General features: G+C 54.9%; 1 protein-coding gene across 1 annotated transcript; it reads left to right on the top strand.

Annotated features, from left to right (window-relative positions):
* Nucleotides 1-26,214, top strand: RIPK4 (receptor interacting serine/threonine kinase 4). Its single transcript, NM_001100327.1, has 8 exons — nucleotides 1-183; nucleotides 9,876-10,167; nucleotides 15,088-15,236; nucleotides 17,086-17,135; nucleotides 19,392-19,550; nucleotides 20,346-20,449; nucleotides 21,711-21,972; nucleotides 23,676-26,214. The coding sequence occupies exons 1-8, from the start codon at nucleotides 2-4 to the stop codon at nucleotides 24,833-24,835; spliced, it is 2,358 nt and encodes a 785-aa protein (NP_001093797.1). The 5' UTR covers nucleotide 1; the 3' UTR covers nucleotides 24,836-26,214.
* The last annotated feature ends 1,693 nt before the right edge of the window (nucleotides 26,215-27,907 follow it).

The following is a 27,907-nucleotide window of genomic DNA, read 5'->3' as shown; positions in this document are numbered from 1 at the left end:
GATGGAGGGCGAGAGTCGGGGCCCGTGGGCCCTGGGGCTGCTGCGCACCTTCGACGCGGGCGAGTTCGCGGGCTGGGAGAAGGTCGGCTCGGGCGGCTTCGGGCAAGTGTACAAGGTGCGCCACGTCCACTGGAAGACGTGGCTCGCCATCAAGTGCTCGCCAAGCCTGCACGTCGACGACAGGTCAGCGGCCCGGGCGGGGGCGGCTGCGCTGGGCGGGCGGTGGGGAGCCTGGGTTCCGGGCGTTCCCGTTCTCTCCACCCGAGTGGCCTCCGGGGCAGCCTCGGCAGGAAAACCCAGCGCCGGGAGAGGCCGTGAGCCCCCGGCGGGGTGGGCGCCGCTGGCCGGGTGGGAGGGACGCGGGGGGCGGCTTGGCGAGCTCCGGGTCTATTTGACCGCCGGGGTCCCGGGATGCGGCTCCTACGGGAGACCCTCGGGGAGCTGCGTTCGCCTAAGGAGTTGTTGAGTGCCTTGTATTGTTCCCTGGCTTCCGGTGAGCCCCGGATTTTCAGGGTCCCGAGCTCGCCTTGCATCTTCGACCCTCGGTGGCGCGTCCGGTCCGCCCAGGTCCCACCCAGGCGCTGCGGTTTGCTCCCGGCTTAGAAAAATTGCCGTGTGGGGATCTGGGCTTTGTGAGTGAGTTAGACTCCATTCGACTTACTTAGTAATTTACTTTGGAGCACAAATTGGTGGAAGACAGTAATTATTTCGGTCGGAAGCACTGGACTTGGCTTGGCCAGGCTTCCTCAGAGCCCTAGCACTTGAGAGTCGCTACCTGGCTTGGGCCTGGCGGTGGGTCCGGCAGGTGGCCCGGGAGCCTTGTTACAACACTCGGCGCTTTCTGGTCGCACACTGCCTTTTAGGCTGATTTCATTTCCAGACCAGGCCTCTGGGGAGCGGCCTTGCACTTACCTGCTTTGTGGCCGGGCCAGGGCGCCCTCCTAGACCCCGGTTTCTCCATCCAAAGCTGGGAGGATATCTGCTTGTTCCTCGGTAACACGGGCGCTCAAATAAAGACAGTTGGAAAGGACCAGAGCTGCCCCAGTTAAATTCAGCCGGTGGATTATGGTCTGTGTGTACTTTTAGGGGAGAGGGAGGTGGGAGGAGAGTCTTGAGAAGCAGCTCTTTTTGGCTGGGGGTTGTTCACTGTTTATGGTTGCATTTTAATAATTTATAAGCTTTAGTTGAGTGCATCTAAATTACTTAGCCTTTGGTGAAGTTTGCATTCAACATGCAAGTTGTGTGGCATTTGTGGTTTGTATGGAGCCATGCCACACAATGCTTGTTGCAAAGTTGGGGCTCTTTGCAACCCCATGGACTATAGTCCACCAGACCCCTCTGTCCATGGAACTTCCCAGGCAAGAATACTGGAATGAGGTGTCATTTCCTACTTCAGGGGATCTTCCCCACCCAGGGCTCGAACCCAGTGTTTCTTGGGTCTTCTGCATTGACGGGCGGGCTCTTGGAGAGCTGTCTCTATAGTCAGCCCTGAACAGACACAGACTAGGAAGGTGACTCCTTTGCTATCTCAGAGACCTGGTTCCTAATCCTCGGCTTATTGAGTGATGGGGCCTACAAACTCCAGCTCCCCCCGCCTCCACCCCCCATCACCCCCTCCCCAGTGGTGGCAATGCTCATTTCCAGGGTGGCCATGTGTACCCCCTGGACTGGGGTACACAGAATCACAGTGCGAGCTGCCACAGCCCGTGGTCCCCGATAGGAGGAAGCCCTGGGCATCTTTTGTGTTTTCATCCTGGCCTAAGAGATTATACAGCAGAGCTACTGGTGGCTTTTTGCTCTAAGCCTCAAATTTCAGTAGAGTGGTGACAAGTGTCATGCACATATCACCGGCCCAAAGGTGAGCAGCCTGAGAAGCTCTGCCTCGGATCCTGGGAGCTTCTCAGTCTGGGAGGGGCGCTGTGGTTATTTTGATGAAATCTGAATCACTTTGAATGCCAGCTAATAGTTGGATACTGAAAGGCAAGACTCTTGCCACTGTGTAGATTTTTATGCTCTCGGGGGCATTTATTTGTCTGCTGGAGTCTTCTGGCCGTTTTCCTCATCAGTGAGGGCTTTTAACATCACCTTATTGTGTTGGAAGAGCAGAGTAAACAAGCAGGTCCCCAGGCTGACTCATCAGCCCTCCCTAGGATCTGTTATTTCCAGCATCCAGGCCCTTGTTTCTAGGGTGGCCCAGTTGGAGGTCGGGTTTCTCCACGTGAGGCAGGCCACTTAGAATCTTGCATGGCCTGGTTGAAAAGTGTTTTGTCCTGTAACTGGAAGGCTTTCCTGCCCTGCCTGAAATAGGCAGGTGGAGGCATGTGCTGGGCAGCTGGGTCGAGGTCAGCATTGCCCAGCAGGAAGAATTCACCTCTTGTGCTTTGCCAGGCTGAGTCAAGCAGGCTGGCTTCTGCGTTAGCAGCAGATTCCTCTGATTGAGAAGATGGTCAAACCCCTGCTCTTTGTAAATAAAACTCTTCAGAGTTAATTATTGACGCTTTGGTTTGAGATTCTCATTCAGAGTTCATGCCCCTCCCTCAGTGGTGCAGGGGGAGCAGGCTTGCATCCCTATCTTGGAATGGTGGAGTGTCCGGCCAGATTTCCACAGGTTGGCTCCATGCTCTTTTGGTGAGCTGCACACCATCCTGACCCTTCTGTTTGCAAGATGTTTCCTGGAGCGGGGAGTTGATTTGACTGAGGCTCCTGGGTGCAGCCCCCAGCCCCGTGCCCCTCCTGGCCAAGTCTTGTCTCACCTGTTTTTAGGCTGGTGCTTCTCACCCCTGCCACGAGGGCCTGACTTTTCCTTCCAAGGGCCTTTTCCACTGGTTACATTGGGACCCACTGCAGGCACACGTGTGGGCTTGTTTTCATCAGCTGCTTCTTCCTCTAGGGAGGCTGGGGTCTCCTGGCCCCAGTCTTCATGCCACACCTTGGCCACAGCGGGGCCTGATCCCCGGCACCCATCGAGGGCTCCTCAGAGGAGCAGGCTGCCCCAGACTATGTGAGCAGGTACTTCTCTGTGAGAAAGTCAGGAGCCGCCTGGTCCCAGACACCCCTTGAAGTTTGCAGCAGGCAGAGGAACACCTGCAAGGTAGCTTCCAAGGGGGACCTGGGAGAACTGATGCCCCCTTCATCTGCATCTCCCCCTCTCATGGGGACGTCTGGTAGTCTGGTAGCTCAGGGGAGACGTGTGTCCTCCCAGCTGACCCTCATTAGGGGATATTGAGGTTTGGGGCAGAGCTTAGTTGAGGGGGGGCATTCCCATTTAGGTGAGAACTAGCCCTGCAGGCCCGTTCCTCTGGCCCCCACCCCTGGCTAAGAGGAATCCCGGGATAGCTGAGCACCAGCAGCTGCTGGGTGATTGGCCGAGGCTCGTTGGGGCGAGCCTGAGCAAACCTCAGGTTTGTACATACAGAGCCGACAATCCGACAAGCCTGGTTCTTGTCAGTTTTAAAAATAGCAGTGTGGGAACCCCTTGCAGGCTCCCTGGGAACGTAACTGGGTTGGTGCACAGAGAGGAGGCTGGGCCGGGAGGCTCAGGAATGATTAAATGGTGCTCCTGCTGCCTCTTCCCATAGGTGCTTCCCAGTGCTCTCCCTCTGAGGAGCTCTTTGTTACCAGGTGCCTCCCTGCACCTCCACCCTTCCTCCTCTGCCCGCAGTTTCCTGCGGCTCCTTTTTCAGAAGCCTGAGTCCCAGGACCCATTTTCTCCCCTCCTCCCCACAAGGTACTTGCCTCTGGATATGGCTGGATGTCTTTGGAATTTCTGCTGAGACTGGAGGAGAACCCCATGGCTTCTCCAAAAAAGGGCCTTTGGAAATAATCAGTTTGGGACTTCCCTGGTGGTCCAGTGGCCAGGACTCCTTCTGATGCAGGGATGCAGGGAACTGAGATCCCACGAGCTGAAAGGCAGCTCAGCTCAGGCTGTGACAAAAGATCCCACATGCCTCAACTAAGACCCGACACTGTCAAATGAATATCAAAAGAAAGAAAAAAATGATCAATCTGGTGAGATTTCTCATCTCTCCCCACCCTACGCCTTCTCTGGGGTGGGGGAAATGGGTTTCAGCCAGAAGAAAGATTGTACTGACCTAAATGGTGCTGAATAAGTGACTTTAACAAATTAGACCCCAGCTTGGTGTTCCGTCTTAGAGCAAGAAGGGCGGGGCGGGTGTGCTTTCCCCCATTCCTGCTGGGAAACAGCAACCCTTCCCCAAATGGGAGAAAGGAGATGTGATTGAAATGATTACAGAAGAGAAACATGACGCCAGCCCTACTGAATTATGCCTAATTGTAGACACGCTTTTAGCACGTCACCATTTTGGGGTTTAATGAAGACTGATGTCGGTGTTCTTTGGAAGGAATGATGCTAAAGCTGAAACTCCAGTTACTTTGGCCACCTCATGCGAAGAATTGACTCATTGGAAAAGACCCTGATGCTGGGAGGGATTAGGGGCAGGAGGAGAAGGGGACGACAGAGGATGAGATGGCTGGATGGCATCACTGACTCGATGGACGTGAGTCTCAGTGAACTCCGGGAGTTGGTCATGGACAGGGAGGCCTGGGTGCTGCAAATCATGGGGTCGCAAAGAGTCGGACACGACTGAGCGGCTGAACTGATGTCAGTGGACTCTGGTGGCCGGAGCTTCCCCGCCTCGCTTGGTGGAATGGGATTTGATGGTGAGGAGTCTGGGCACCTGTAGGCCCCTGGCCCGGTCCTACACCTGGGTTCTGGGACCTGTTTGACAGTCTCTCCTGGTCCTTAAGTAATAGCAGCCATTCACAATATCCAATCTCCATCCTTTGTGTGTTGTCATCAGCATAAACTGGAAACACTGCTTCGAGGAAAAGTGCATTTAAATTGATGAAAACACAGTCATGGTTTCATTCTGTGTACGAAGCACTTTCCTATCTTTTCCAGCAGCTCCCGGAAAGGGCCCAGCCCAGCCCAGACTTATTGAACTGCTGATACTGCCAGGTGTGGGGTGGGGTGGGGTGGGGTGGGGTGGGGTGGGGGGTCCTGGCATGGTACCAGAGGCCTGGGGAAGAAAGACCTAGAGGATAAATGGGACGGACACCTTTTGTGTCGACCTTCCTGAACCTGAACAATGAGGGTGGTTGGGGGGCTCGGCCAGCCCACCCCCAGTTCCATGTGAGGGGCTCCTTCCGGGTTCCCTTGATTCCCCTGCTGCGTGGTCCTGGAACCCCCTTCCCCTCCCCGGTGGGTGCAGCCAGGGTAGGGTCCTCGGCTTTAAGGCGTTTCTGACTGAGCTGTCACGGAGAAGGTGATTTGTCCCTTGAAACGCAGACTTCATTTCCAGAATATCTCACCTTCCTCCTCCAACTGTCCTGGGATGTGTGGTCAGTGGTCACACTAACCTGTGTCAGTCACAAAGCCTGCCTGGTGTTGCTTCCCAAAAGGGTACAGGCAGTCTTAGAACATTCCAGCCACAGTCAACTCTATGGAGCAGACAGCCGCAGGGCTGCCCCCCAGCCCGCTTAAACAAAGTCAGGTTAATGGGGTCTCAGTTTGGCAGGAAGGGTCCCGGGGCAGGGGAATGAGCTGGGAACCTGCTGACCTCGGCTGGTGGGGTCATGAGTGATCTGCTGCCAGCGGCTCCTCTGAGCCTAACGAACTCTGCCATCAGAAGTCACCTGGGTCTTATGTATTCAGCCCTTTGGGCAAATGGAAGCAAACACTTTTGCTGAGAGGCACAGAGCCGCTCTTTATAAGACCTTCAGCCTCAGTGTAGTTGACAACCTCCTTGGCTGTTGTCAGGCTGGCAGGGGGGTGGGGCTGGGGCTGGCTCTCAGAATGTCCTCTGAGTGACTGGCCTGTAAACTCTGGAACCAGCAGTGCCTGGAAGCCTGCAGGCCTGTGGGGGGACTCCCGGTGAAAGTGTGTCTCTGTCCATCCCGTGGCCAAACATATGTCAGGGCCACGTGAGTGCTGCATGCTGGACTCGTGCTGGTGGGGAGCAGTGGCACACCAGTCACTTTAAAAGAACATAAAGGAAGGCAGGAGGACCAGACAAGTCACAAAACTGATTCTTCAGTAGGGAACAGAAGCAGCCCCAGTGCTGATCCCCACCACTGGGTAGTGAGTGTCAGAGGAGGGTGCTTGAACTGGTTAGTGTAGGTGACGTGAGGTCTCCCCGGAGGAGGAAGAAGGGGATGGGCCAAGGGTGCCATTTCCGATCCTTAAGTGACCTGTGTTGTTGTTCGGTCGCTAAGTTGTGTCCAGCTCTTTGTGACCCCATGGACTGCAGCACATCAGGTTTCCCTGTCCTTCACTACTTTTATTTTAAATGATGCTTGATCCAGCCCTTTTCTGGTATAGATGTCCCTCGAGATCAGGTACAGGGCTGGGGTCTGCCTGCAGGTCATCCTGGAACCCAGCGAGCAGCGTGGCTGCAGGGAGGGGCTGGCTGGGACCAGGCATCTGAACCCAGGCTTCAGCCCAGCCTGGGACCCCCACAGGGGCTCTTGTGAGCATCCTGCTGTCTGTCCATTCATTGGCTCTTTAACCAGAGTGCTAAGGAAGTGCATCAAACTAAGGCGAGTTAGCTCAGTTTTGTTTTGTAGTCGTGTCTTTATTTACTCCTGATACTTGTCACACTTGTGTTTGAGGCCAGTAAGTAGGCTTCTCTTGCTCCTTGAACCTGATTAGAACTAACCCACGCCAACCCTTCCTACCTCCCACCTCCTGCTGCTTCCCTGAATGGGGAGCCACCTAGTAATTCCCAGTAGCGTTCTAGGACCATCCTTGTTCCCTTCCTCTTCACATCCAATCTGTCACCAAGCCTTAATGATTCTCATTCAGAAATGAGCCCCACATCGACCAGCCTGCGCCCCGATGACCTCCCTGAGTGGGTCACCCACCCTAAGTGTGTGTATCCCCTCTGCTCCTGTGGTTCCTAGCCTGGGCCCCCCTGCAGAAGTGGGGCTGTGACTTCCTCATAAGCCCTTACTGCTGCCTGCCCTCTGCCCACCCAAGTTAGGGACCCCCTTTATTTAACCTCCCCAGGTCCCTGCTCTTTCCCCTCAAAGATCTTGGATTTTTCAACAACACCTCTTTTTTGGGGTAATTTTCCATCTTCTCCCCTAGAAGGTAAATATCCTGAAGGCAGGGAAGGGTCTCCTTGTCATCAGTTCTAACATGTAGAGGATGCTCAGTAAATATATGTCAATAAATGAATTTTAATTGGATACGGATTAAAATTAAAGCAAATGCTGGGAGTACTGAAGTGGGTGATTCCAGGCTGTAGTGGTTTATTTTAAATTTGGCTAAAAATGCGTTAGCTCTGTTGCCGGGGTTGTCAGGCTTAACCCTTGGCTTTTGGGGCTGGATAAGTCTTGGCCTTGGGGGCTGTCCTGTGCAATGCAGGGTAGGGGGGTGGGCAGTGCTCCTGGCTTCTCCCCACTGGATGCCAGCAGCCCCCAGCTCTGACAACCCACATGTCTCCAGGCAGTGCCCAGTGTCCCTGGAGGCAAAGTTGCCCCTGGGTGAGAACCACTGGTCTACATCCAGAGATCCTGTCCCTGAGACGCCCACTGTGGTGAGTGTTCACGGGGCAGGGGGCTCCCCTCCCAAAAGCAGGGGCTGGACAGGTAGGCAGAGGTGCTGAGATGCTGTCCAGCTGAGCCCACTGAAGGCAGAGCCAGAGCCGGTGTCAGCGGGTCACGGCTCTTCCTTGCTGGTGACCCCACCCTGGGAAGTGCTTTCGTGCCTGTGAGGGGAGCCTAGGAGTGAGCTGTGGTCACAGAGAGGAGGCTGGTCAGTGAGAAACAGACTCATTTTTCTTGGTGGTTTCTGATTCTCCAGCAGGCTGAGAAGTGGGACCAGGGGCAGGCGGGGCGGGCAGGTGCACCCAGACTCCGAAAGAGCCCCTGCGGTGGGAACCAGCCATCCTGGGTCTGGGTGAGGTGGCTGGTGTGGGAGTCTGCCTTCTGGTGGGGACAGGTCCCTGCGGCCTCTTGTGCTGCTTTCTGCTTCAGTTCCTAGCCCTCCATGGGCTGTGTGCTTCTGAACTGTCCCTTAGGAGCTTTGGAGAAAACAGATTCCTGGCACCCACCTGGAGCCCATTCCCCAGGAGCAGGGCTGAGGAATCTGCATTTCAGCCAGCTCCCAGGTCCTTTCTGCGGTGGCCAGACGCTGTCCTTTTGGGCCTCAGCCTCGTCTCCTGAATGCACCCTGAGACTTTGACCTGTCACACTAACCCTGACCAAGGCCCTGGGTGCTAGGCTGCAAGGCCATGGGCTGCACCAGGAAGTGACATAGAGCGGGGTTGGCCGATTTTCTGACAGGACAGAGCGAATGTTTCAGGCTCTGCAGCCCACGGAGTCTGGCCACGCATCTCTGCCTTGAGTGTAGAGGCTGCCCTGCCCCTGGGGACATGAATGGATGGGCAAGACTCCCAGCCAGAGTTCCTTTAGAAAATAGGAGCTGGCCGTGGACAGCAGTTCGGCAGTTTCTCAAAAGGTTAGACATAGAAATACCACATGACCGGGCTACTCTCCTTCTCAGAGTATATCCAAGAGATAGAAGCGGGGACTTGAACCACCTGTGTGTATAAATGTACAGCATTAGTCCCAGTAACTGAAAGGTGCAGACCAGCCAAGTGCCGATCAGCAGATAAGCAGATAAACACAGCGTGTCGGTTCCTATAGTGGAATGTTACTCAGCTCTGAGAAGGGTGACCTTCTGGCGTGTGCTTCAACATGGGTGGACCAGGAAAGCATGATGAGTGAAACAAGCAAGTTACTAAAGGACAGGTATTGTATGATTCCACTTATGTGAAGTCCATAGAGGTTCTGGGAAGTGGAAAGGAGGTTGGGGGCTGCGAGGAGGGTTCCTGTTGGGGTGGGCACAGACACTTTTGTTGGGATGATGACAGAGTTTGGGTGGAGAGAGTAGTGTTGATTGTACAAGCTCGTGAATGGATACTGATGCCTGTGAATTGCCCACTTGTGAATGGTCACAGTGATAAATACCGTGTTACATGTAATTTACTACAGTGGCTTTAAAGAGAAGGAGGCTTTTGGACAGTGGTCTCTGCAGACCCTGCTCGAGACCAGTGCTCTGTGGATTTCAGTGTGGGGTTGCAGTCAGGAATGACAAGGCCGGATGGAGTGATGGGCTTCAAAAAGAAGGGGGCTGAGCTCTTTGGGTGGACAGTTCATTACAGCTTTTAACCCGAACATCCCTTCTGTCATCCCAAGTGAAGGATTTGTCAGCTTCGGCCGCCGCCTCTGAAGCCCAGAGCCTGCACTGGCTCAGTGCTGCCTGAGAGTTTTCAGATCATAATCAGTCTCTGTTTTCACCTCTGATAACCCCAAAACATGTAGCTGTGTTTGAATAACCATGGAACTGAAGGCCTTGGAGGGCCCAGAAAGTCCCCTACATACGAACCTTTAAGTTGCCAACTTTCAAAGATGTGAATGTGCCCCTGTGTGCTAGCTGTTGTGCCATACACTGTAGCTCTCAAGGTCCTGTACTGTAAGGTTAAAAGATGTTTTCTTTCTTAATTTGTGTTTGTTTTTTATATATTATTTCTGAAAAGTATTTATAAACCTAGACAGTATAGTACTATATAGCCAATTGTGTTAGTTGGGTACCTAGGCTCACTTTGTTGGACTTACGAACATGCTCTCAAAAGGAACTCTATCGTATGTAGGGGTCTCACTGTATTTAACACTAAAGTGAGCCCTGTGTGTATGTGTGCACACACACCCATGCATTTGTACATATGTGTACGTGCATTTTAGCAATTTTGTCAGCTGTATGGAGCTGATTGTCTCCTGGCTGCGGTGCCCGTGTTTGCAGCCAGGCAACTGCTGCCCACCATGTTCCTCATGTCTTTGAACTTTTCCAGGGAGCGCATGGAACTTCTGGAAGAAGCCAAGAAGATGGAGATGGCCAAGTTCCGTTACATCCTGCCCGTGTACGGCATCTGCCGGGAGCCCGTGGGCCTGGTCATGGAGTACATGGAGACCGGCTCCCTGGAGAAGCTGCTGGCCTCCGAGCCACTGCCCTGGGACCTGCGCTTCCGCATCATCCATGAGACGGCCGTGGGCATGAACTTCCTGCACTGCATGGCCCCGCCGCTCCTGCACCTGGACCTCAAGCCCGCCAACATCCTGCTGGATGCCCACTACCATGTCAAGGTGGGGGTGCGCGGGCAGGGCTCGTGCTCTGGGGGTGCAGGGGGAGGCTGGACCTCAAGCCCGCCATCCTGCTGGACACCCACTACCATGTCAAGGTGGGGGTGCCCAGGGAGGGCTGGGTGCTCTGGGGGTGCAGGGGGAGGCTGGCCCTCAAGCCCGCCATCCTGCTGGACGCCCACTACCGTGTCGAGGTGGGGGTGCCCAGGGAGGGCTGGGTGCTCTGGGGGTGGGGTGGGGAAGGTGGTGGAACCTCAGGGCCAGTGAGAAGGTGGAAGAGGTTCTCCTGCAGGAAAGAACTTGAAACAGAGGCTCTCTCAGCATCAGGACCCCCACTGTTGTCGTGTGTGGCTGGTCCGAATGCCCCTGATGGTGTAGCTGGAAAATGGGCTCTTAGGAACACAGGTCACACTGCCCCACATTCTGGATCAGGACTCTAGGAGTCCGGGCTTATTGGCCATCTGACAAAGTCAGGTTAGAAAGTGGACCATGGAGGCTGACTCTGTGTGAGGCCCGGTGGGGCTGTGTTTCCCCTTGGTGGTTCCTGGGGTGATGGGAGTCTCAGGGTGTCATGGAGAGAAGCCCTGGAGGGACGCCTTCTGTTGTCTTCACTCAAGGCCTGTTAGTTCTGATCTATTTTTCGGTAAGTTTATAAAGCAGAAAAGCATGAGGTATAATATAACTAAAAACCAGGGGCCGCCCGCTGGGATTGGCCATTGTTAGTGTGTTCAGGTTTGCATTTCTTTGAAGATCTCTGTCAATGGAGGGCACGAGGTGACCTGGGTCCTAGGGCTCACCCAGCCGCCACGGCCTCCCCATGCCTCAGGAAGGCAAGTTGGTGGGAAGACCCGCACACCACGGCCTGGGTGCCCTCTGGCTCCTTGGCATCCTCACTCAGCCTTGGAAGGAAGGCTGGTCCCCCGCACGCCGCACCCACCGCCCGCATCCTGACTCTGCAACAGGCACAGAGCCCTGGCCAAGTCCACCTGTGACCCATGGGGAAATCAGTTTTCACATCAGATGTTTAGTTACAATGTGTCCTTAAGGAGATGTCACTCAATAATCAGATTTTAGCAGAAATTCGAAGTACGCTCCTGCTAAAGTGAAGCAGGGAATTGAGAAAACAGACATCAGGTGGGTGGTTCCTGGTCCACCCAGCTCTAGCACCCCTGCAGTCCTGCTTCCTTCTGGGTGGGGTGCTGGCCTCACGTGTGGACCCTCTGCCCCCTGTGAACATTACAGGGTTGTGACTGGGAACCTGGGGTCCATGGGCACCCAGTCAGTGTGAGACCTTGGATCTCAAACTTGAATATGCCCAAGAACGGGGAGGTGAGGACAGGTCCCTGCTGTTTGCAGAGGACCCTACCTGCAGGAGCTGCCGCATCTCCCAGGGGAAGCACCACATGGACGGTGGCTCCTGCCAAGCTGGGAAAGTTGAGTCAAAGGCCCGTGTTGTCCCACTGTACATGGTTGAGCAGAGGTTAGAACCACATTCAGGCACCCTGGAGCCCTTGGTCCGTCACGGAACCCGCTGCCACACATGGGGTGCTCACAGACATAATGGGTAGCAGGCGTTGTCACACAGGGGTGGAGTGGGCAGTGGTGGTAGGTGCCCAGGCAGCCCCCGGGTGCAGTGTGAGGAGACACTGTAACTCCAGCTCAGGGTGGGGGTGTTCCTGGATGGGGCTGGTCTCCAGAGGGGACCAGTCAGGATTGGGGGGCACACACGGAACAGCTCAAGATGGGGGTGTCACTGGGTGGGACTGGTCTCCAGAGGGGGACCAGTCAGGATTGGGGGGCACACACGAAACAGCCTTTTGGTGGAGGAAGTCATGGAAAGTTCTGGGTTTTAGGGGCAGGGGAAACAGACATAGTTGGATTAGAGTACAGGGTGTGGGAGGGTTGCTGAGACATCGCTGGAATAAAATGCGCCTTTCTTAGGGAGTCCCCAGTGGGCACAGCCCGGCCTTCAGAGCTGTCTTTTCAGCATCATGGACCACAGTGGGCCCAGCGGGGCTTATATTTCAGCCCATTCCCTCCCCACGGTGCAGGTTCCTCTGCTGATAGCCGCGTTTGGGCCAGGAGGCCACGCCCTGTAGGACCATGATGACCTTCCTCCCAGCACCCTCCTCAGCAGCACAGCCTTCCTGTGCTCTGCCCCTGGCGGGTGGGGTGATGGCCCTGTTGTTGGGTCGCCGCGCCTGGCCCATGGAGTTGGAATGGCCAGGACACAGTCCCTCTGTTCTGTCCATACCAGATGTTGACCTTCTTACAGGGATGGTCCTGATGCTGGGCCCACAGTAGGACCGAACACTCGCCCAGCAGGGTGGAGAGTGCCACTCGCCGGCACCCGGGGCTGGTGTCCCTGTGGTCTGTGTGTTTCTGCGTTGGCTCTGAGGCTCCTCGGTTTGAGCACTTTCTCCCTCCGCTTTCTTCTTCCTCCACTTGGCAGCCCCTGGCTTGGCAGGCCTGGCACTTTTGACAGTTTTAGGAAGTGGGTGAACATTCTGTCAAGGACCATGCGGCTTGTCATGGAGGACCTGGGATGGCTGGGAACAGCGGGGGAGGGATGCTGCCACTTTGAGGACACAGCCAGGGTACCGCCCCGCTTCCCTGGAGAGGTCAGGAACGGACTCCTCCATGACTCCCTATTTATGGGGCGGTCACCACACACAGCCCCAGACCAGCAGAAAATCTATTTACGGGCTGCGTTTCTTTCATCCTCAGGAATGGCTCAGTGGGAGCTTGGTCTGAGGTTCTAAGTCATCCACTGGATTTCTGGGCAGTTCTTCGTTGATGGTCATTTGCAGTGATATAACTGGAATCTGCAATCTTGAAATACGATGATAAGTTGTCACTCCACCCCCTTCCCTTGATCCCTCCAGACTACATTAATGTCCATAGATAGGAGGATTGGAACTGAAAATTTCACAGCAACCAGTATATTTTGGAATGAGTATTCAAGACGCTTAATATTAAATGAATACTTGATATTAAGTATACGAAGTGTCACTACTAAAATATTAATTTTAGTATAAGCAGTAAACCCATTTCAACTTCATAATGAAATAACTCGACTTAAAACCTCAGGCCACACTTGAGGCCCAGGTTGCTCAGCCCAGACTGTGTTCAGAGGGACACCCAGGGTCCTGTCCTCTGTGGCCCACAATGGCCTTCTCCCCGAGGTGGCGCAGCCCGCCCTGCCCTCGGTTACTCTGTTAGCCTCGTCCAGCTGGGCCCAGCAGGGGAAGGGCTGTGTCTCGGGGCCTGTGTGAACACTGGCTCTGGGCAGTACCACAGTGGACACTAAGTGTGAATTCATTTGTGAATTGTAGACACTTGCTGTTCACCGGGATTGCCACACTGTCCCTCTCTCCAGGAACCTGGGGACAGATGGGGAGATGAGAAAGGTCAGGTGGAGAAGTCTGGCGGGCCGGAGGGTCAGTGGGCATCAGAGGATTCTCATTTCTGAGTTTGATTTTGACACCAGGGCTTTCACATAGAATTATGCGTATTTTCTTTTCACCACGTATATCATGAAGCAGCCTGCTGTACCTGAAAACAGCAGAAATAAAAAGAAAGGGCAGCCAGCACGCTTCTGAGTCTGGTCCTGACACTTTCCACTCGTCCAGCTATTACCTTGTGTTGCTGTCTCCTCCCGAGCCGCAGGGTTGGGTGATGGGTCTGTTATGGGGAGCTGGCGCTTTGCTCTTCAGAGTGGAAAGTGTCTTGGAGGCCAGAGAACGGAGAGCTGCCGGAAGCCCAGAAGTGGCCAGACTGGCCTCCTTTGCATGGACCCACACCCACCCTGGCACAGCCTGGCTGCAGAAATAGGGGGCTGGGTCCAGTCTTGCAGGCTTTCTTCCCATCACCCTCCCCACCCCCGCAGATGTGAGGACCGGGTCCCCAGTCATGAACTTCCCTTGCTCAGCGGTGATGACACCAGGCCCCTGGCTCGCCTTGTGGGCAGGTGAGCCCAGAACTAAAGGCCTGACTCAGCCGCATTTCCGATCACTCCAGAGGTGTGTTTGAGGAGGAGCCCAGAATTAATTAGAAGGCTTAGAAAAATCCACGAGGCTCAGAGGAGAATTTATAAAGGGGCCATTTTCCACCTGCCGGCAAGTGTGGCTTAACTGCAAGGGGCGTTTAACACCACCAAGCTCTGACTGACAGCCGGGGTCGGGGGCCGGAGGGCGGTGGGTCCCTGCAGTGACTTCCCCCTTGTGGCTTCCCCAGACCTTCAGGGTGGGCACCTTTGTCCCAGGAGCCGAGGAGGCAGGGGGCTGTGAGGGCCAAGCCCCTGGGAACAGGTGCCCTTGGACTGGTGGGCTGGGTGGTGTATGAGCCGGCTGCAGGACGCTGGGATGCTGTGTGCTTGCAGACAGCAAGTATCTGTCCCCAGAACGTTCTGCGTGGAGGACAGATTGGTCGTGTGTGTTCTGCTTGCTTTAAAGGGCTTCTGAAGACATATTTCCTTTTAAAGGACGTGCCACCACTTGCCCGCTTCCCCAGCTGCGAGATTGCATAACTGCTTTGCCCCAACACCTGAAAACGAAGGGCCGCTTCCTCCCTTTGTGTGACGGGGCAGACACAACGCCCCACAGACAAGCCGTAATTCTTCAGTTCCCTCTCCCAGTGGATTCCTTCCTGATAGTGTCATCTTTTCCCGAGCCGTCAAGCCCTTAATGTCTTCAGGCTTGGTTCTTCCCTGGCCGGCCGGGCCTTCCCACCTGCTCAGGGAGTGCAGCTGACATGAGAGCTGTGGTCCTGTGAAGGGGCCCGCACAGCCAGGCTGGGGGACCGCGCCCCCCAACACTGCTGAGGGGACATGATGATAAACGTCCTCAAGTGGCAGCCGGGCCACCTCACTCGGCTCGCTGCCAGCCAAGCCTGACCAGCCCCCTCCTCGCCGCTCTGTTCCAGATTTCCGACTTCGGGCTGGCCAAGTGCAACGGGCTGTCCCACTCGCATGACCTCAGCATGGATGGCCTGTTCGGCACCATCGCCTACCTCCCTCCGGAGCGCATCCGGGAGAAGAGCCGGCTCTTTGACACCAAGCATGACGTGTACAGGTGGGCGACAGGTGTACAGCCCCGGCCGGCTCTGCAGCTCCATTCCTCGGGTTTGGACGGGGCTTTCCCAAGGGCTCCTGGGTACCGTCAGATAAGAGGTTCAGTCCAGATGAGAGGGCGTTTAGTCGGTGGGCACAAGCCACCCCAGAACTTTCTCTTTTCTTCTCTTTCCTTGCTGCGCTGTGCAGCATGTGAGGGTCTTAGTTCCCTGACCAGGGATCGAACCCGTGACCCCTGCAGGGGGAGCTCAGAGTCTTAACCAGGGACTGTTAGGGAAGTCCCAACCCCAGAACTTTCTTACAAGAGGAACTTCTCTGCTGTGAGTGATGCCGCTTAGGATGGAGGTCATGAATGGCTGGTGTCAGTCAGAGCCGGTTACGTAACGGATGGGCAGCCCCTGCCTGGTGAGAGCTTTGGTGTTTGTAGGAAAGGTAGGCTTCCTCACATGTCTGTTGAGACCACCTGCTTTCAGTGGTCTGTGCGGCTGTCTGCATGTGAATTCAGGCTCCCAAATCCAGTCCCTCTGGCTCAGAACTTACCCTTCCAAGCATCACTGACCTGTGACAGGAACGTGGACACCTGGAGGCTGTTCCAAGGCAGCATTGGGGATTTCTGAGCCAGAGAACAATCGGGAATCACGTGGTAGCATCGTTTCCCAAATTGTCATGGTCTTAATCCCTCAGACGTCTTGAAGAAGAAAAGCAGGCGGGCGGGTGTGAGTGGCACTTAAGCCCCGTCATTGTGGTTCTTGTCCACGCGGATGACTGTCACCCTGAGCCCTGCCCTTGTGTCATCGCCGCTGCCTGGGGTCCCGGCCAGCTGGTTTGACCACAGCCGCCCTGTCTGTGCTCTGCTGGGCTTCTTCCTGTCCGTCTGCAGGCGAGCGGTACGGGGGCACTGGGCCCGGCTCGTAGGGTTTAGGGAGAATAAAATTCTCTCTTTATTCAGAGTTGAGAGTTTCAGTTTTTGAACTGGCAGATTTCAGTTAATTTTCACTGAGGACTTTTGGGTCTCTATAAACAGGTGCTGTTAACCCAATGCAGGCTGATAGCCCAAGTTTGGACTTTTTTTTTTTAATTTACCAGATTGAGCTCTTTGGGGGGTATATCCAGAGCAATTATATAGATAGATTGTGTGTGTGTGTGTGTGTGTATACACATGTATATATATATATATGTGTTGTGTATGTATATATTATATATATAGATAAATATGTGTATATATATAAAAATATGTGCATACACACATTTATGTATGTATATTTATATGGTTGGATAAAATGTTCATTCCTGTATTCTGTAAGATGTTACAGAAAAACCCAAATGAACTTTTTGGCCAACCCAATTTGTATATGTATTACCACACAAGTATATATAGCTTCTAATCACCACCAAGGGCTGTGGGAAGCTCAGATGGCTGCCTGCTCGTCTCTTCCATGCACTTGGATGACATCAGTGGGCAGGTTACTCAGTCACCAAGAGCTGTAGTCAGCATCTTGTGGACGTGTCTGCAAGAACGTGGTGTGAATGAAGCAGTCACGCCGTTCTCCGCACAAGCTGATGGTCCGGGGACAGGGTGGCCCCCTCTCAGGGACCCCTTCCTGCTGTTTGGACTGACAGTCCAGTCTGAGCTTCCAGCATGCCTTGTCCCACAATAAGAGTATTTGCCCATTTAAAAAATTCATGAAAAATACCTCCATGTCCTCTTTCTCTCTCTCTCTCTCCCTGTCTCTTGAAGACTCTGGTTGAGGGGGTGGTTTTACTGAGCTTGTCGCAGTGTCAGGGGAGTGGGGCTCTGGCTTTGTTTGAGAATCTGACTTGCAGGCACTGATGTGCCCGTCTCCTTGCAGCTTTGCCATCGTGATCTGGGGCGTGCTCACGCAGAAGAAGCCATTTGCAGGTGAGTGGACATGTCAGGGGTGGTGCAGCCGTCTCTCCTGGCCCCGTGAAGGGGGTGCTTTGCGGTCCTTTCTGTGTAAGGAGGGCCTGCCAATCGCAGAGGGGGCTGCCCTGGCTTGTGGAGCTGGTGGGCTGTCCAGGCAGGTGGGGTGGTGAGGCTGCTCTGTCCAGCCCAGCAGGTCAGCATGGAGACCCACGGCCCACCTCATTGTGGGCTTTCCCATATGTCAAAAAGGTGATCTCTCCATGCAGTTCACATACAGGGAAAGGCACAGATCCAATGGGGTCCAGTCAGTGGATCTTGTTAGGTACCAGCTCATTCTTTTGTGTTGTGTGACATACATAGCATATAATTCCCATTACAATTTTTTAGAAGTAATTCTTATTAGCATTTAGTTGCTAAAATTCCCATTTTTAATCACTTCAGCTATGCATTGTGGTGTTAAGCTCACAGTGTTGTATGATCATCACGACCTGGACCCCCTGGCGCTTAGGCAAGTCATTCCCAACCCCCCGCCCCCAGCCCCTGACCACCACTCACCTGTTTTCTGTTTCTGTGGGTTTGTCTGTTGTACTTATTTCCAGCTAGTTTTTTTTTTTTTTTTTTAATTTTGTAATTTTTGGTTGTAAAATACATGTCTAACAGAAATGACTACTAGAACTGTGTTGAAGTGTATGGTGCAGTCGTGTGAAGGGTGTTCTTCTTCTGGGGCAGCCAGTCTCCAGAATCACTGTGTAGATGCTGCCGCAGAGGGGTGCCCCCAGGTCAGAGTCCCTGGGTCAGCCCGCCCAGCCTGAGAGCTGGGGGTTTCCTCTTCCCCCGCACCCACCAGGCACCCACCACATGGATTTCTGGCCTTGAGATTTCAGTACCTTGACTTGGTTTACTGGAAAAGTCAAGTACTTTTTCTCTTTATTTTGGAAAGCTTTCCTCTTCCTCTCCAAGCCTATCTGGGCTACTTCATCTTTTCTGGTTTGACCAAAAAGTTCTAAAAATGCAGATCAGAGTCAGTGTACAGCCCTAGGTCTGCTGGTTGAGAAGCAGAGTAGGATCCTTGTAGGGTTTTGCCCGTAGTCGTTACCCTGTCTCCATGGCGCTGCCTCCTCCACGGAGGTCCAGGGTCTGGGTTCTTTTCAGTGTGGCCGTGTGCCTGTCTGACTGCCACCGTCTGCTGGACATGGCCCCTGGGGTCAGACACACGATGGGAAGGAACGTGGGAGCTGAGGTGCCCGTGCTTCATCAATTGGTCGACGGGCCATCCAGGGTGCGCAGAGGCGGCTTATGAACCTGTTCCATCTGTGTTTGGCAGCAGAAACCCTTCCAGGTGTTTAGGTGACTTACATTTTATCCAGAGGACCTGCTGGGTTTTGGAAGTCTGAGTTATTGTGGAGATAACATGTAGATACCTGAGCTCGCTATTGCATAAGGTTTAACGGGAAAGTGGAACAAAATATCAGGGCAGACTCCTGGCAGCCATCGGTGACTTTGGGCCAGTTTTCCACCCCTGTGGCTTGGCATCTTGGGAGTCCCCTGGTGTGGGCGTGGTAGGAACCAGAAACTTGCACTCCTGCTTGGTCGCTGGTGTGGTTTTAGGCTGATTGAGGAAATCTGGGCCCTGAGGGTCGCCTTGGGCCCCTCATTCTGTGACCAGGATGATGATGGTGAGGGGTCCACGCCTGCTTCTGAAGGGGGTTAGAAAGGAGGCCAGGTGGGGCCCCACATTACGAATTGCAGGAGAAGGGTCCCCGTTTACACAGCCCATGTGTGAAGAGACTGAGAGCCATGTACCATCACTGGGGCTGGCTCATCGCCAGGCACATGCGCTTTGGGGTAGGAATTCAGAAAGACTTTTTCGTCATTGCAGGGAGCTATGGGTCACTTAGGGGCTGGCAGTGTGACTCCACGGTTTATCAGTTTTCCTCTGTTTGGGCCCCTTTGGAATCTGCCCCGTTAGATATTTTGCTCCTTTGAACTTGATTTTTCTTTGAGTTCGTGGCACAGAAAGATCTCTGTGGTACCAGAGAGTGATTCCCCTCGGTAGATCACAGGTGGTTTCCAACATCTGGAGCATAGAGGACAGGTGTGTCCGGCAAGGTTAAGGATTTCAGAAACCTCCGTGCTTTGAAGAGGAAATAATACCGTGTCTCCCAGGAGGGTGCCCAAACTTTCCCACGGTCGTCGTCGCTCCTCCTGAAGATAAGAAATCCGACCTCAGCCCCTGGGAGCTGCCCTGACTTGTGCGCCTTCCCTTTGCAGACGAGAAAAACATCCTGCACATCATGGTGAGAGTGGTGAAGGGCCACAGGCCGGAGCTGCCGCCTGTCTGCAAACCCCGGCCGCGCGCCTGCAGGAGCCTCCTTCGCCTCATGCAGCGCTGCTGGCACGGGGACCCCCGGGAGCGGCCCAGCTTCCAAGGTGAGCGCCCACCCTGGGCTCCGGGAGCCCTGCTGCCTGACGCTCATGCTGTTGTCCCAGGGGATGGAGTTGATGGCCAGGAAGGGGACAGGCGGCAGCTGGGACGAGGAGGCTGTTCACAGACAGGAGTGCCAGAGTGAGCCCGCTTCCTGCAGGCTGTATCCGCCCAGGGCCCCGCCCATGGCCCTCCAGCTCCCAGGGCCAGGGAGGGGCGGCTGGAACCACTTGGTCATCTCCAGCTGTCCACCTCCGGCCGCGGCCTGCTGTCCCGAGGAGCCTGGTGTTCTGGGTTCAGATACAGTAGTGCGTCTTTTGGGGACCACATGACCACTGGCCTGTGGCCTTCTTTGAATTTCTCTTGGGGCCTCGTCCCCAGGGAACAGCTGTGTCCTTTGGTTAGGAGAGTGATCCTGATGCTGTTGGAATTGACCATGACATTTCAAACATATGAGGAAAATGAGTGTGAACGAAGTGCTGGCAGCCTGGTACTGGCAGCCCAGGCCGTCGGAGTACGAGCTCTGGCTGGGCTGGCTAGTGGGGCTCCCTGGACGAAGGCTTCTTGGGGAAACAGAGACACGGTGGCTCCTTTTAGAGTCTGGCCAGACCCTGCATGTGGTTGCTGATAGGGGTGCCGGGGGTCCGCTGTGAGCTCAGCCAGGGGCCAGCAGCGTGGGCAGCGCTGACAGGTCAGACTGAACACCGCAGGCGCTGGTCCCCTCCAAGGTCACAGGCTTAAGTAGCTCATTTGCTAATTCATTGTCTGAGTGACACACCCGTTTGTATTTTCCTCCAAAGAAATCACTTCTGAAACCGAAGACCTGTGCGAAAAACCTGATGAGGAGGTGAAAGAGACGACTCAAGACCCAGATGTGAGAGACCCGCCTGATGCTGAGGCCGAGGTAATGGGGACCCTCCCAGGGCCTGGTTTCTGCCACACCAGCTTCAGGGATTGAGTCTCTGCTTCCTGCAGACACCCTGCCAGCCTGGACCACCCACCCGGCTCTCAGGCTTGGGCCGGCCGCAGAATTCTGTCTCAGGGCAGGGGTAGGTCCATGGTGTGCTGGCCCCGGATTGGTTTCCTGCCTGACGGTATCCCATCCCCACCTGCTGTCTGTGTTTAGGGAAGGGCAGTGTGGGCCCATGGCTGACATTAAGTAGCCGCCGCCTGGATGCTGTGTGTGTGTGTTTTCTGACTGCACTGCATAGCATGTGGGATCTTAGTTCATTGACCAGGGACAGAACCCGCACCCCCTGTATTGAAAGGGCACAGGCTTAACTATTGGACCACCAGGGAAGTCTGGGCCGGATGCTCTTTGAACCAGGGGAGCTGCTTGAATCCCCTGCTGGGCCACACTGGGGAGAGGGGTCTGGGCTCCAGGGGTCTGGGTGTCTTTCTGCACCTCGAGGTTGGGGATTGGCGCCTTTCTAACTGCCCATAAATGTTTTTCCTCTACGAGTGCCACACAGGTTATGTAAGATGTGGTAAGAAATTCTAACTATGCTAACTAAATAAATACATTTAAGGCAGTCGGACTTGTAAAGTGGAGGCTGATAAACTGACTTTATAAGGTGTTATCTGGTGTTATCATCCCTGGCCGGGGTGTAAGGCCGGCAGATAAGTAACCGTTTATGGTGTGTCTGCTTTCTGAGCACGAGGGCTGTGTGTGTCAGGTCCGGGGGCAAAGCGACGGTGGAGGGGACCTGGCCCCTGATAAGGAAAAGAGCGGCCCAGCACATGGGTGTGACTCGGCGCACCAGGCCGCGGGGTTGGAGGATTCAGGGAAGGGCCGTGAGTCCCTTGCAGGCTCTGATCCCTCACCAGGACCTGCCTTTCTCCCTGCTGTCAGGACAGAGCCTGTGAAGGGCCTGTTAGCACGGGTTGAGCTGGAACGCCGTGCCCTCCCCAGGGCTGAGCCCCACACCTCACCTGTGCACCCGCAGCTCCCAAGCCAGCCTTGCATGGCCCCAAGGAGGGTTCAGCGTGTTAGGACCCTACCCAAAGCCATCTCCTTCCTCCGTTTCTCTTTAGCACCAGTACCGTGTGGGAACAAGAGTTGAATTCTCTGTGTGGCTCATGTGGGGGGATCCACATGTTCCCCTGATCTTGCCCCATCCGGTCATGGATGGAGCCTCATCTCTTCTGTCTGCTTGTCTCCACAGGCCCCTGTGCCCACCCCGCTGAAGCGTGCGTCTGCCCCCACCTTCGACAACGATTACAGCCTCTCTGAGCTGCTGTCCCAGCTGGACTCTGGCATCTCCCAGACCCTTGAGGGCCCGGAAGAGCTCAGCCGCAGCTCCTCCGAGTCCAAACTTCCGTCGGCAAGCAGTGGCAAGAGGCTCTCGGGGGTGTCCTCTGTGGATTCTGCTTTCTCCTCCCGAGGGTCACTGTCCTTGTCTTTCGAGAGGGAACCTTCAACGAATGGTGAGCAGGGACCCCCACACCAGGGAAATAATGGGTTTAATTCTGAGGGGGCAGGCATGGTGTGAGCAACTGAAAAGGATCAGGCATCTTGTTTCTTGGCCCGGCTGTAGTTCTGTGTTTTCTGCAGCCCTTTGCTTATGGGGTTTGGGTGTCAGTGCACACTGGGGGGGCACACGGGCTGAGCAGGTGTCACTTAGGTGTAAGTGGAGTGGGTCATGCCCCTGGCTGTGTGGAGGGTCTCGCCTGTGCTGACACTGCGTGCAGGGACTGACCTCAGGTGTGTAGGTTGAAGAAGCTGGATTGTACCAGGTAGCCCAGTGAATGGATGGACCCCCTCTTCCTGGAGAGCTCTCTCTCTTTTGTAATGTCAGCCCTGTACCCTCTTTCTCAGGCAACGCTGGGTACACACCCCATTCTTTCTTATTTGTGGGCTCCCGTTTCCTGGGCCTACACTGTCGTTGGAAGTCATAACTGCCTGGTCCTGACTATACACCTTGGGTTTTCTCTCTGGAAGGCACTTTTTCCTGCTCCGGCCCTGTCCCAGTTGCTGGCCCTTGGGCATGGGGGCCCTCCTGTGAGGTCCTCACTGCATCTTCTGTGAGGACGATGTGTGAGATTTCCTTTCCATGAGGAAAAGACGGATGTTCATGTGTAGGGCTGTAGCACAGGGGTGGCCAGAGGGTTGTGGGGAGGGTGCAGACCTCAGGGGGAAGGGGAGCTTGCTCCTCCTGGGGAATTGGGAATTCTTCCTGGAATGAGGACCTTGCCTAGATGCCTTGGCCCTCCTGGGATTTTTAGAGTGGTGTGTTTGGGATTAAAGAGAGCATTTTGAGTAAGGAGACACCTTGCAAAGATGCAGATGTAGGGAAGGCCTGGCTGCATTGGAGGTGAGCAGTCAGCGCTGAGGTTGGAAAGAAAGAAGCACCTGTTTCCCATGGAGAAAGTCATTAGAATGCGCTCTTTTCAGGGTCTGGTACCTTCAGGTAACGTGTTCATGCTTAGATCAGTCACTGGTCCGTCTCAGGAGCCTGTGCTGAAACACCAAGTCCCAGCTGCATTTACTCTGTTGTCTTAGCACCCCCAGCACCCCCTCCTCCTATGCAAGGCCCCTTGAGTGTGTTTCCCATGAAGGCGCCTTATTTCATGCATATCAGAACCCCAGACAACATAGTGGGGTTTTTCTGTAAATCAAACATTTACATGTTTACATCATGAGTAACAGTCCTTCTGAAGTTGGAGTCTCGGTCCTTGGAGGATTTTTCTAGAAAACATCCTAGGTGGTGGTACTGGGACAAGAGGCACTGTTTGGAGGTTGGGCTGCAGGCAGCTGCTTGGCCCTGGATGGATGCCCCAGGGTGGGAGCTACCAGATCTCCAGTGGCTCGGGGGCTCCTGCCTGCTCTGTGTTCACTGCCTTCTCTCCCTTGTTAGCAGTCACTGCCATTGCTGAGCACCAGCAAGGGCCTGAATTTTATATCCTTTATTTAATCACAACTTCATCGGATAGCTGGAATGATTTTCATTTTGCAATTTGACAAAAGAGCACCTTGGGGATATTCATTGACCTTCCTGAGGTCTCCCCACTAGGTCTTAAACCACATGGACAAACACTTAAGCGATTTCAGGTAAACAGTAGCTACGTTCAAACACCGGCCAGACCTCGGGAGCCGCCCCGTCTGACCCCTGCATCTGCTGTCCCCGCAGACCTTGGCACCACGGACATCCAGAAGAAGAAGCTGGTGGACGCCATCGTGAGTGGGGACACCAGCAGGCTAATGAAGATCCTGCAGCCCCAGGACGTGGACCTGGTCCTGGACGGGGGTGCCAGCCTGCTGCACCTGGCCGTGGAGGCCGGGCAGGAGGACTGTGTTAAGTGGCTGCTGCTCAACAATGCCAACCCCAACCTCACCAACAGGAGGGGCTCCACCCCGCTGCACGTGGCCGTGGAGAAACGGGTGCGGGGCATCGTGGAGCTCCTGCTGGCCCGGAAGATCAGTGTCAACGCTGCAGATGAGGACCAGTGGACGGCCCTGCACTTCGCGGCCCAGAACGGGGACGAGGGCAGCATGCGGCTGCTGCTGGAGAAGAACGCCTCCGTGCACGAGGCAGACTGTGAGGGCCGGACGCCCATGCATGTGGCCTGCCAGCACGGCCAGGAGGGCGTCGTGCGGATCCTGCTGCGCCGTGGCGTGGATGCAGGCCTGCCGGGGAAGGACGCCTGGGTGCCACTGCACTACGCCGCCTGGCAGGGCCACCTGCCCATCGTCAAGCTGCTGGCCAAGCAGCCAGGGGTGAGCGTGGATGCCCAGACGCTGGACGGGAGGACACCCCTGCACCTGGCTGCCCAGCGCGGGCACTACCGCGTGGCCCGTGTCCTCATTGACCTACACTCCGACGTCAACGTGTGCAACCTGCTGGCGCAGACGCCGCTTCATGTGGCCGCGGAGACGGGCCACACAAGCACGGCCAGGCTGCTCCTGCACCGGGGCGCCCACAGAGAGGCAGTGACTGCAGAGGGCTGCACTGCTCTGCACCTGGCCGCCCGCAATGGGCACCTGGCAACCGTTAAGCTGCTGGTGGAGGAGCGGGCCAACATGCTGGCCCGGGGCCCCCGCAGCCAGACGGCACTGCACCTGGCTGCTGCCGGCGGGCACTCGGAGGTGGTGGAGGAGCTGGTCAGCGCCGACGTGCTCGACCTGTCCGATGAGCAGGGCCTCAGCGCACTGCACCTGGCCGCCCAGGGCCGACATACCAAGACAGTGGAGACTCTGCTCAGACACGGAGCCCACGTCAACCTACAGAGCCTCAAGTTCCAGGGCGGCCCCAGTCCTGCCGCCACGCTCCTCCGGCGGAGCAAGACCTAGCCTGCTGACACGGGAGACGGGGCCCAGCAGGGTTCCTGTCCCAGCATCGTGCTCTGCTCGTCACATCCGTGGCCTGCGGGACACTGACCGAGCTTAGGCGTTACCCGCCCTCCCGATGAGGTTGATCAGTGTGCTTGGCCGCTGCTAGTGGGCACCGGTGTCGGAGGGATGGTGGGCCGGAGGCATTTGGTCGTGTCCCTCACTCCTGATCTTGGTCCCTCGGTGACAGAGCCGTGAGCCCACCTGTCCTGAGCGGCTGCCTGGAGTGCATGGGAATGCAGGTGTGGGAGGAGCTGAATCTTTTGTCTCCATTTGCAGCAGTGAAGAAGCTTGCTCCACAGAGTTTGAGTGGGATTCTTGCTTTATAGAATGTCAGTAATGGATGAAGAGTGTCGGCTATCGCTTGAGATCTGTTAAAAGCACTCACTTCGGGGACTTCCCTGGTGGTCCGGTGGCTAAGACTCCACGCTCACGGTGCAAGGGGCCTGCGTCTGAGCCCTGGTCACAGAAGTGGATCTCACGCGCCACAACTGAAGATCGTGCATGTGCAACTAAGACATTGTGCAGCCAAATAGATAATGAAAATTTAAATAAAAAGTAGGTTAATCTAGTTTGTGGGCAACGAGCATAAACTGATAAGTTGGTTTTTTAAAACAAAAGCAGTCGTCTCACCAGCCCTTTTACACCCAAGTTTGTTTGTCCATCACTCTGTCCTTGTGGGTGGCCACACATGGATGCCAGCCGTGCTACCTGCCTTTGTTCATTTCATGTTGCATAAAATATTTGAACTCGAAAGTCAGCTGTCCAAAAGTCAACGGACAGCCTCAGTTCTGGACTCAGAACAGTGTTATTGAGTTCAGTGACCCACCTTTCATGTCATTTTCTCTCCAGTTCTTATTTTTGGAGAGACGGTGGTTTGTGGCGAGTGATGCTGTGTTGGGGTCTCCCAGGCGGCTCCTGACTTGCTTTACAGACAGCTACACTGTGCAGGGGCCTCAGCTTTCAGGGTGTGACCCCCCGAGACGACTGCAGGAGACAGCCTCATGGTCTCGGCTATAAAAGCACTGTTCTTTCATCATCAAGGGTGTCTCGCACCTCCCGCTGATGCTGTTGTGAGTCAGTTTGCTGAAGGGCCGCAGCCTATACGTACACATGCCCCTTGGCCTGGTGTATGAAGCAGAGATTGATATTAATGTACCATGTATGTTAATGTGAATCTGTGGGCAGGTTACTTCTTTTCTATAACAGGAAATATCCCGACTGCTTAGAACTGGCTATGTTTTAATACGCCTTGTGCTTTACTATGTTGTATTACTGTTGGATGTAGAACGCGTGGAAGAAAGTCTGCTTGATGTCAATAAAGCTGAGTTCTCTTCCTACTTCTCTGAAGCCCTTGAGACTACATCTTTTTATACATGAGCTCAAATAATCGGATTTCTGCAGACCAGAGGTTGAGGCGGTCACATGTCGTGTGGAGACGCCCTTTGGAAGGGCAGCCTGGAGCTGAGGTCAGAACCAGGGGTGAGCTGGCAGCAAGCTTTCCCTTGTTACTGACCAGGATAGCCACAGTATCCGCGTGCTGTGTCTGCTGCGTCTCAGCCCCAGCCTTGGAGACGTGGTCCCGTGGGCTCAGGTGTCTCATGACTTTGTTGTCACCGTGTCCCCCCTAGAGACGTGCCTGCTGCCTCACTCCGAGCAGAGAGGTCAGACCCCTGACCATGACCGATATAGCCCTTTCATTTCTGTGGTTTCTAGACTCTGTGTCCAACAACTGTGAGGACATTGTGAGCCGGGTGCAAATTTCTTCTGGATCCCCATTGGGCTGAGGGCACCGCCCGTCAGCTCCTGGTGCTCTTGCCCCTGCACGCGGGCCTGGGCACCATGGGCTCCTGGTTTTCCACTTGAGTGCTCCACACCCAAGTGCTGACTCACCCAGAGTTGCCGTCTTCTTCCAGGTCACTGTGCCTGGTGCCGGTTCTTCAGGGCCTTGGCTGGAGGCATTTCACTGCCCAGCCTCAGCTACTTGGGTGTGGCGGGCAGTTTGATTCAGGACTCCTGTTGACACAGCAGCAGAGCGGAAACCAGCGTTGGAGAAGCTGACATTCAGCAGGGTCCTTTCCCTGAGCTTTCACTTCGAGGGCCAGCTTATGGAAAACTTTGATCTTAACCCTGGGCAAGGGTCCCTCCCCACTCAGCCACCCCTCTTCTCCTCCCACTTTTCTCAGTCATTTCCCCCTACCTACCTCTCTTCCTCCCATCCTTATCCCCCTCTTTTCCTCTCTTCTCTTGCCTTCCTTTACAATTATCGTATGAAGTCAGGGGGTCAGGACCTGCCATTCCAGCACCGGCATGACCTTCCCAGGTGCTGGAGCTCCAGGCTTCCTATTGTATCCATGCATTGACATCATGATCAGGGACATGTGGCTCTGGTGGGGACTGTTGAGTCAGGAGAGGCACCACATGGGCAGGGTACTATGCAGGGGTGTTAGTCATCACTCTGGGCCCAATTGGCAAAGAAAAATATGCCACACCATGATCCAGTGTGAACAATGGCTGGATCCAGTGTTCACAAGTGTCACCCTTCCCCACTGGTGGTTTCATTAAGGTGCAAGCAGGCTCCATGCACAAAAACACAAATGGCTCTGACATCTCCTAGCTTAACCTCAGCCCAAGGATCCCAGTAGAAAGAGTGTTCTCGTCATCTCTGCCCCTTCTCAAACCCCAAATTCAATGTTATTCATAGGAACTTGGGCTTCCTTGGTGGTTCAGATGGTAAAGGATCTGCCTGCAAAGCAGGAGATGTGAGTTTGATCCCTGGGTCAGGAAGATCTTCTGGAGAAGGAAATGGCAACCCACTCCAGTATTCTTGCCTAGGAAATCCCATGGACAGAGGAGCCTGGTGGGCTACAGTCCATGGAGTTGCAAAGAGTCAGACACGACTGAGGGACTCACACACACATACACAGGAACTTACTTTTTTTCCTCCCCACATTTTAACAGCTCTTGCGAGAGTGGATGGCATCTTACAGTTGAAGTTGGCAACATTTTTTTCTCTTTTGGAGGCGCTCTAGA

Source organism: Bos taurus, chromosome 1, assembly GCF_002263795.3.
Source record: "Bos taurus isolate L1 Dominette 01449 registration number 42190680 breed Hereford chromosome 1, ARS-UCD2.0, whole genome shotgun sequence".
NCBI lineage: Eukaryota > Metazoa > Chordata > Mammalia > Artiodactyla > Bovidae > Bos > Bos taurus.
Note: the sequence above shows the minus strand (reverse complement) of the source record. Positions and strands in the feature narration are given on the sequence as shown.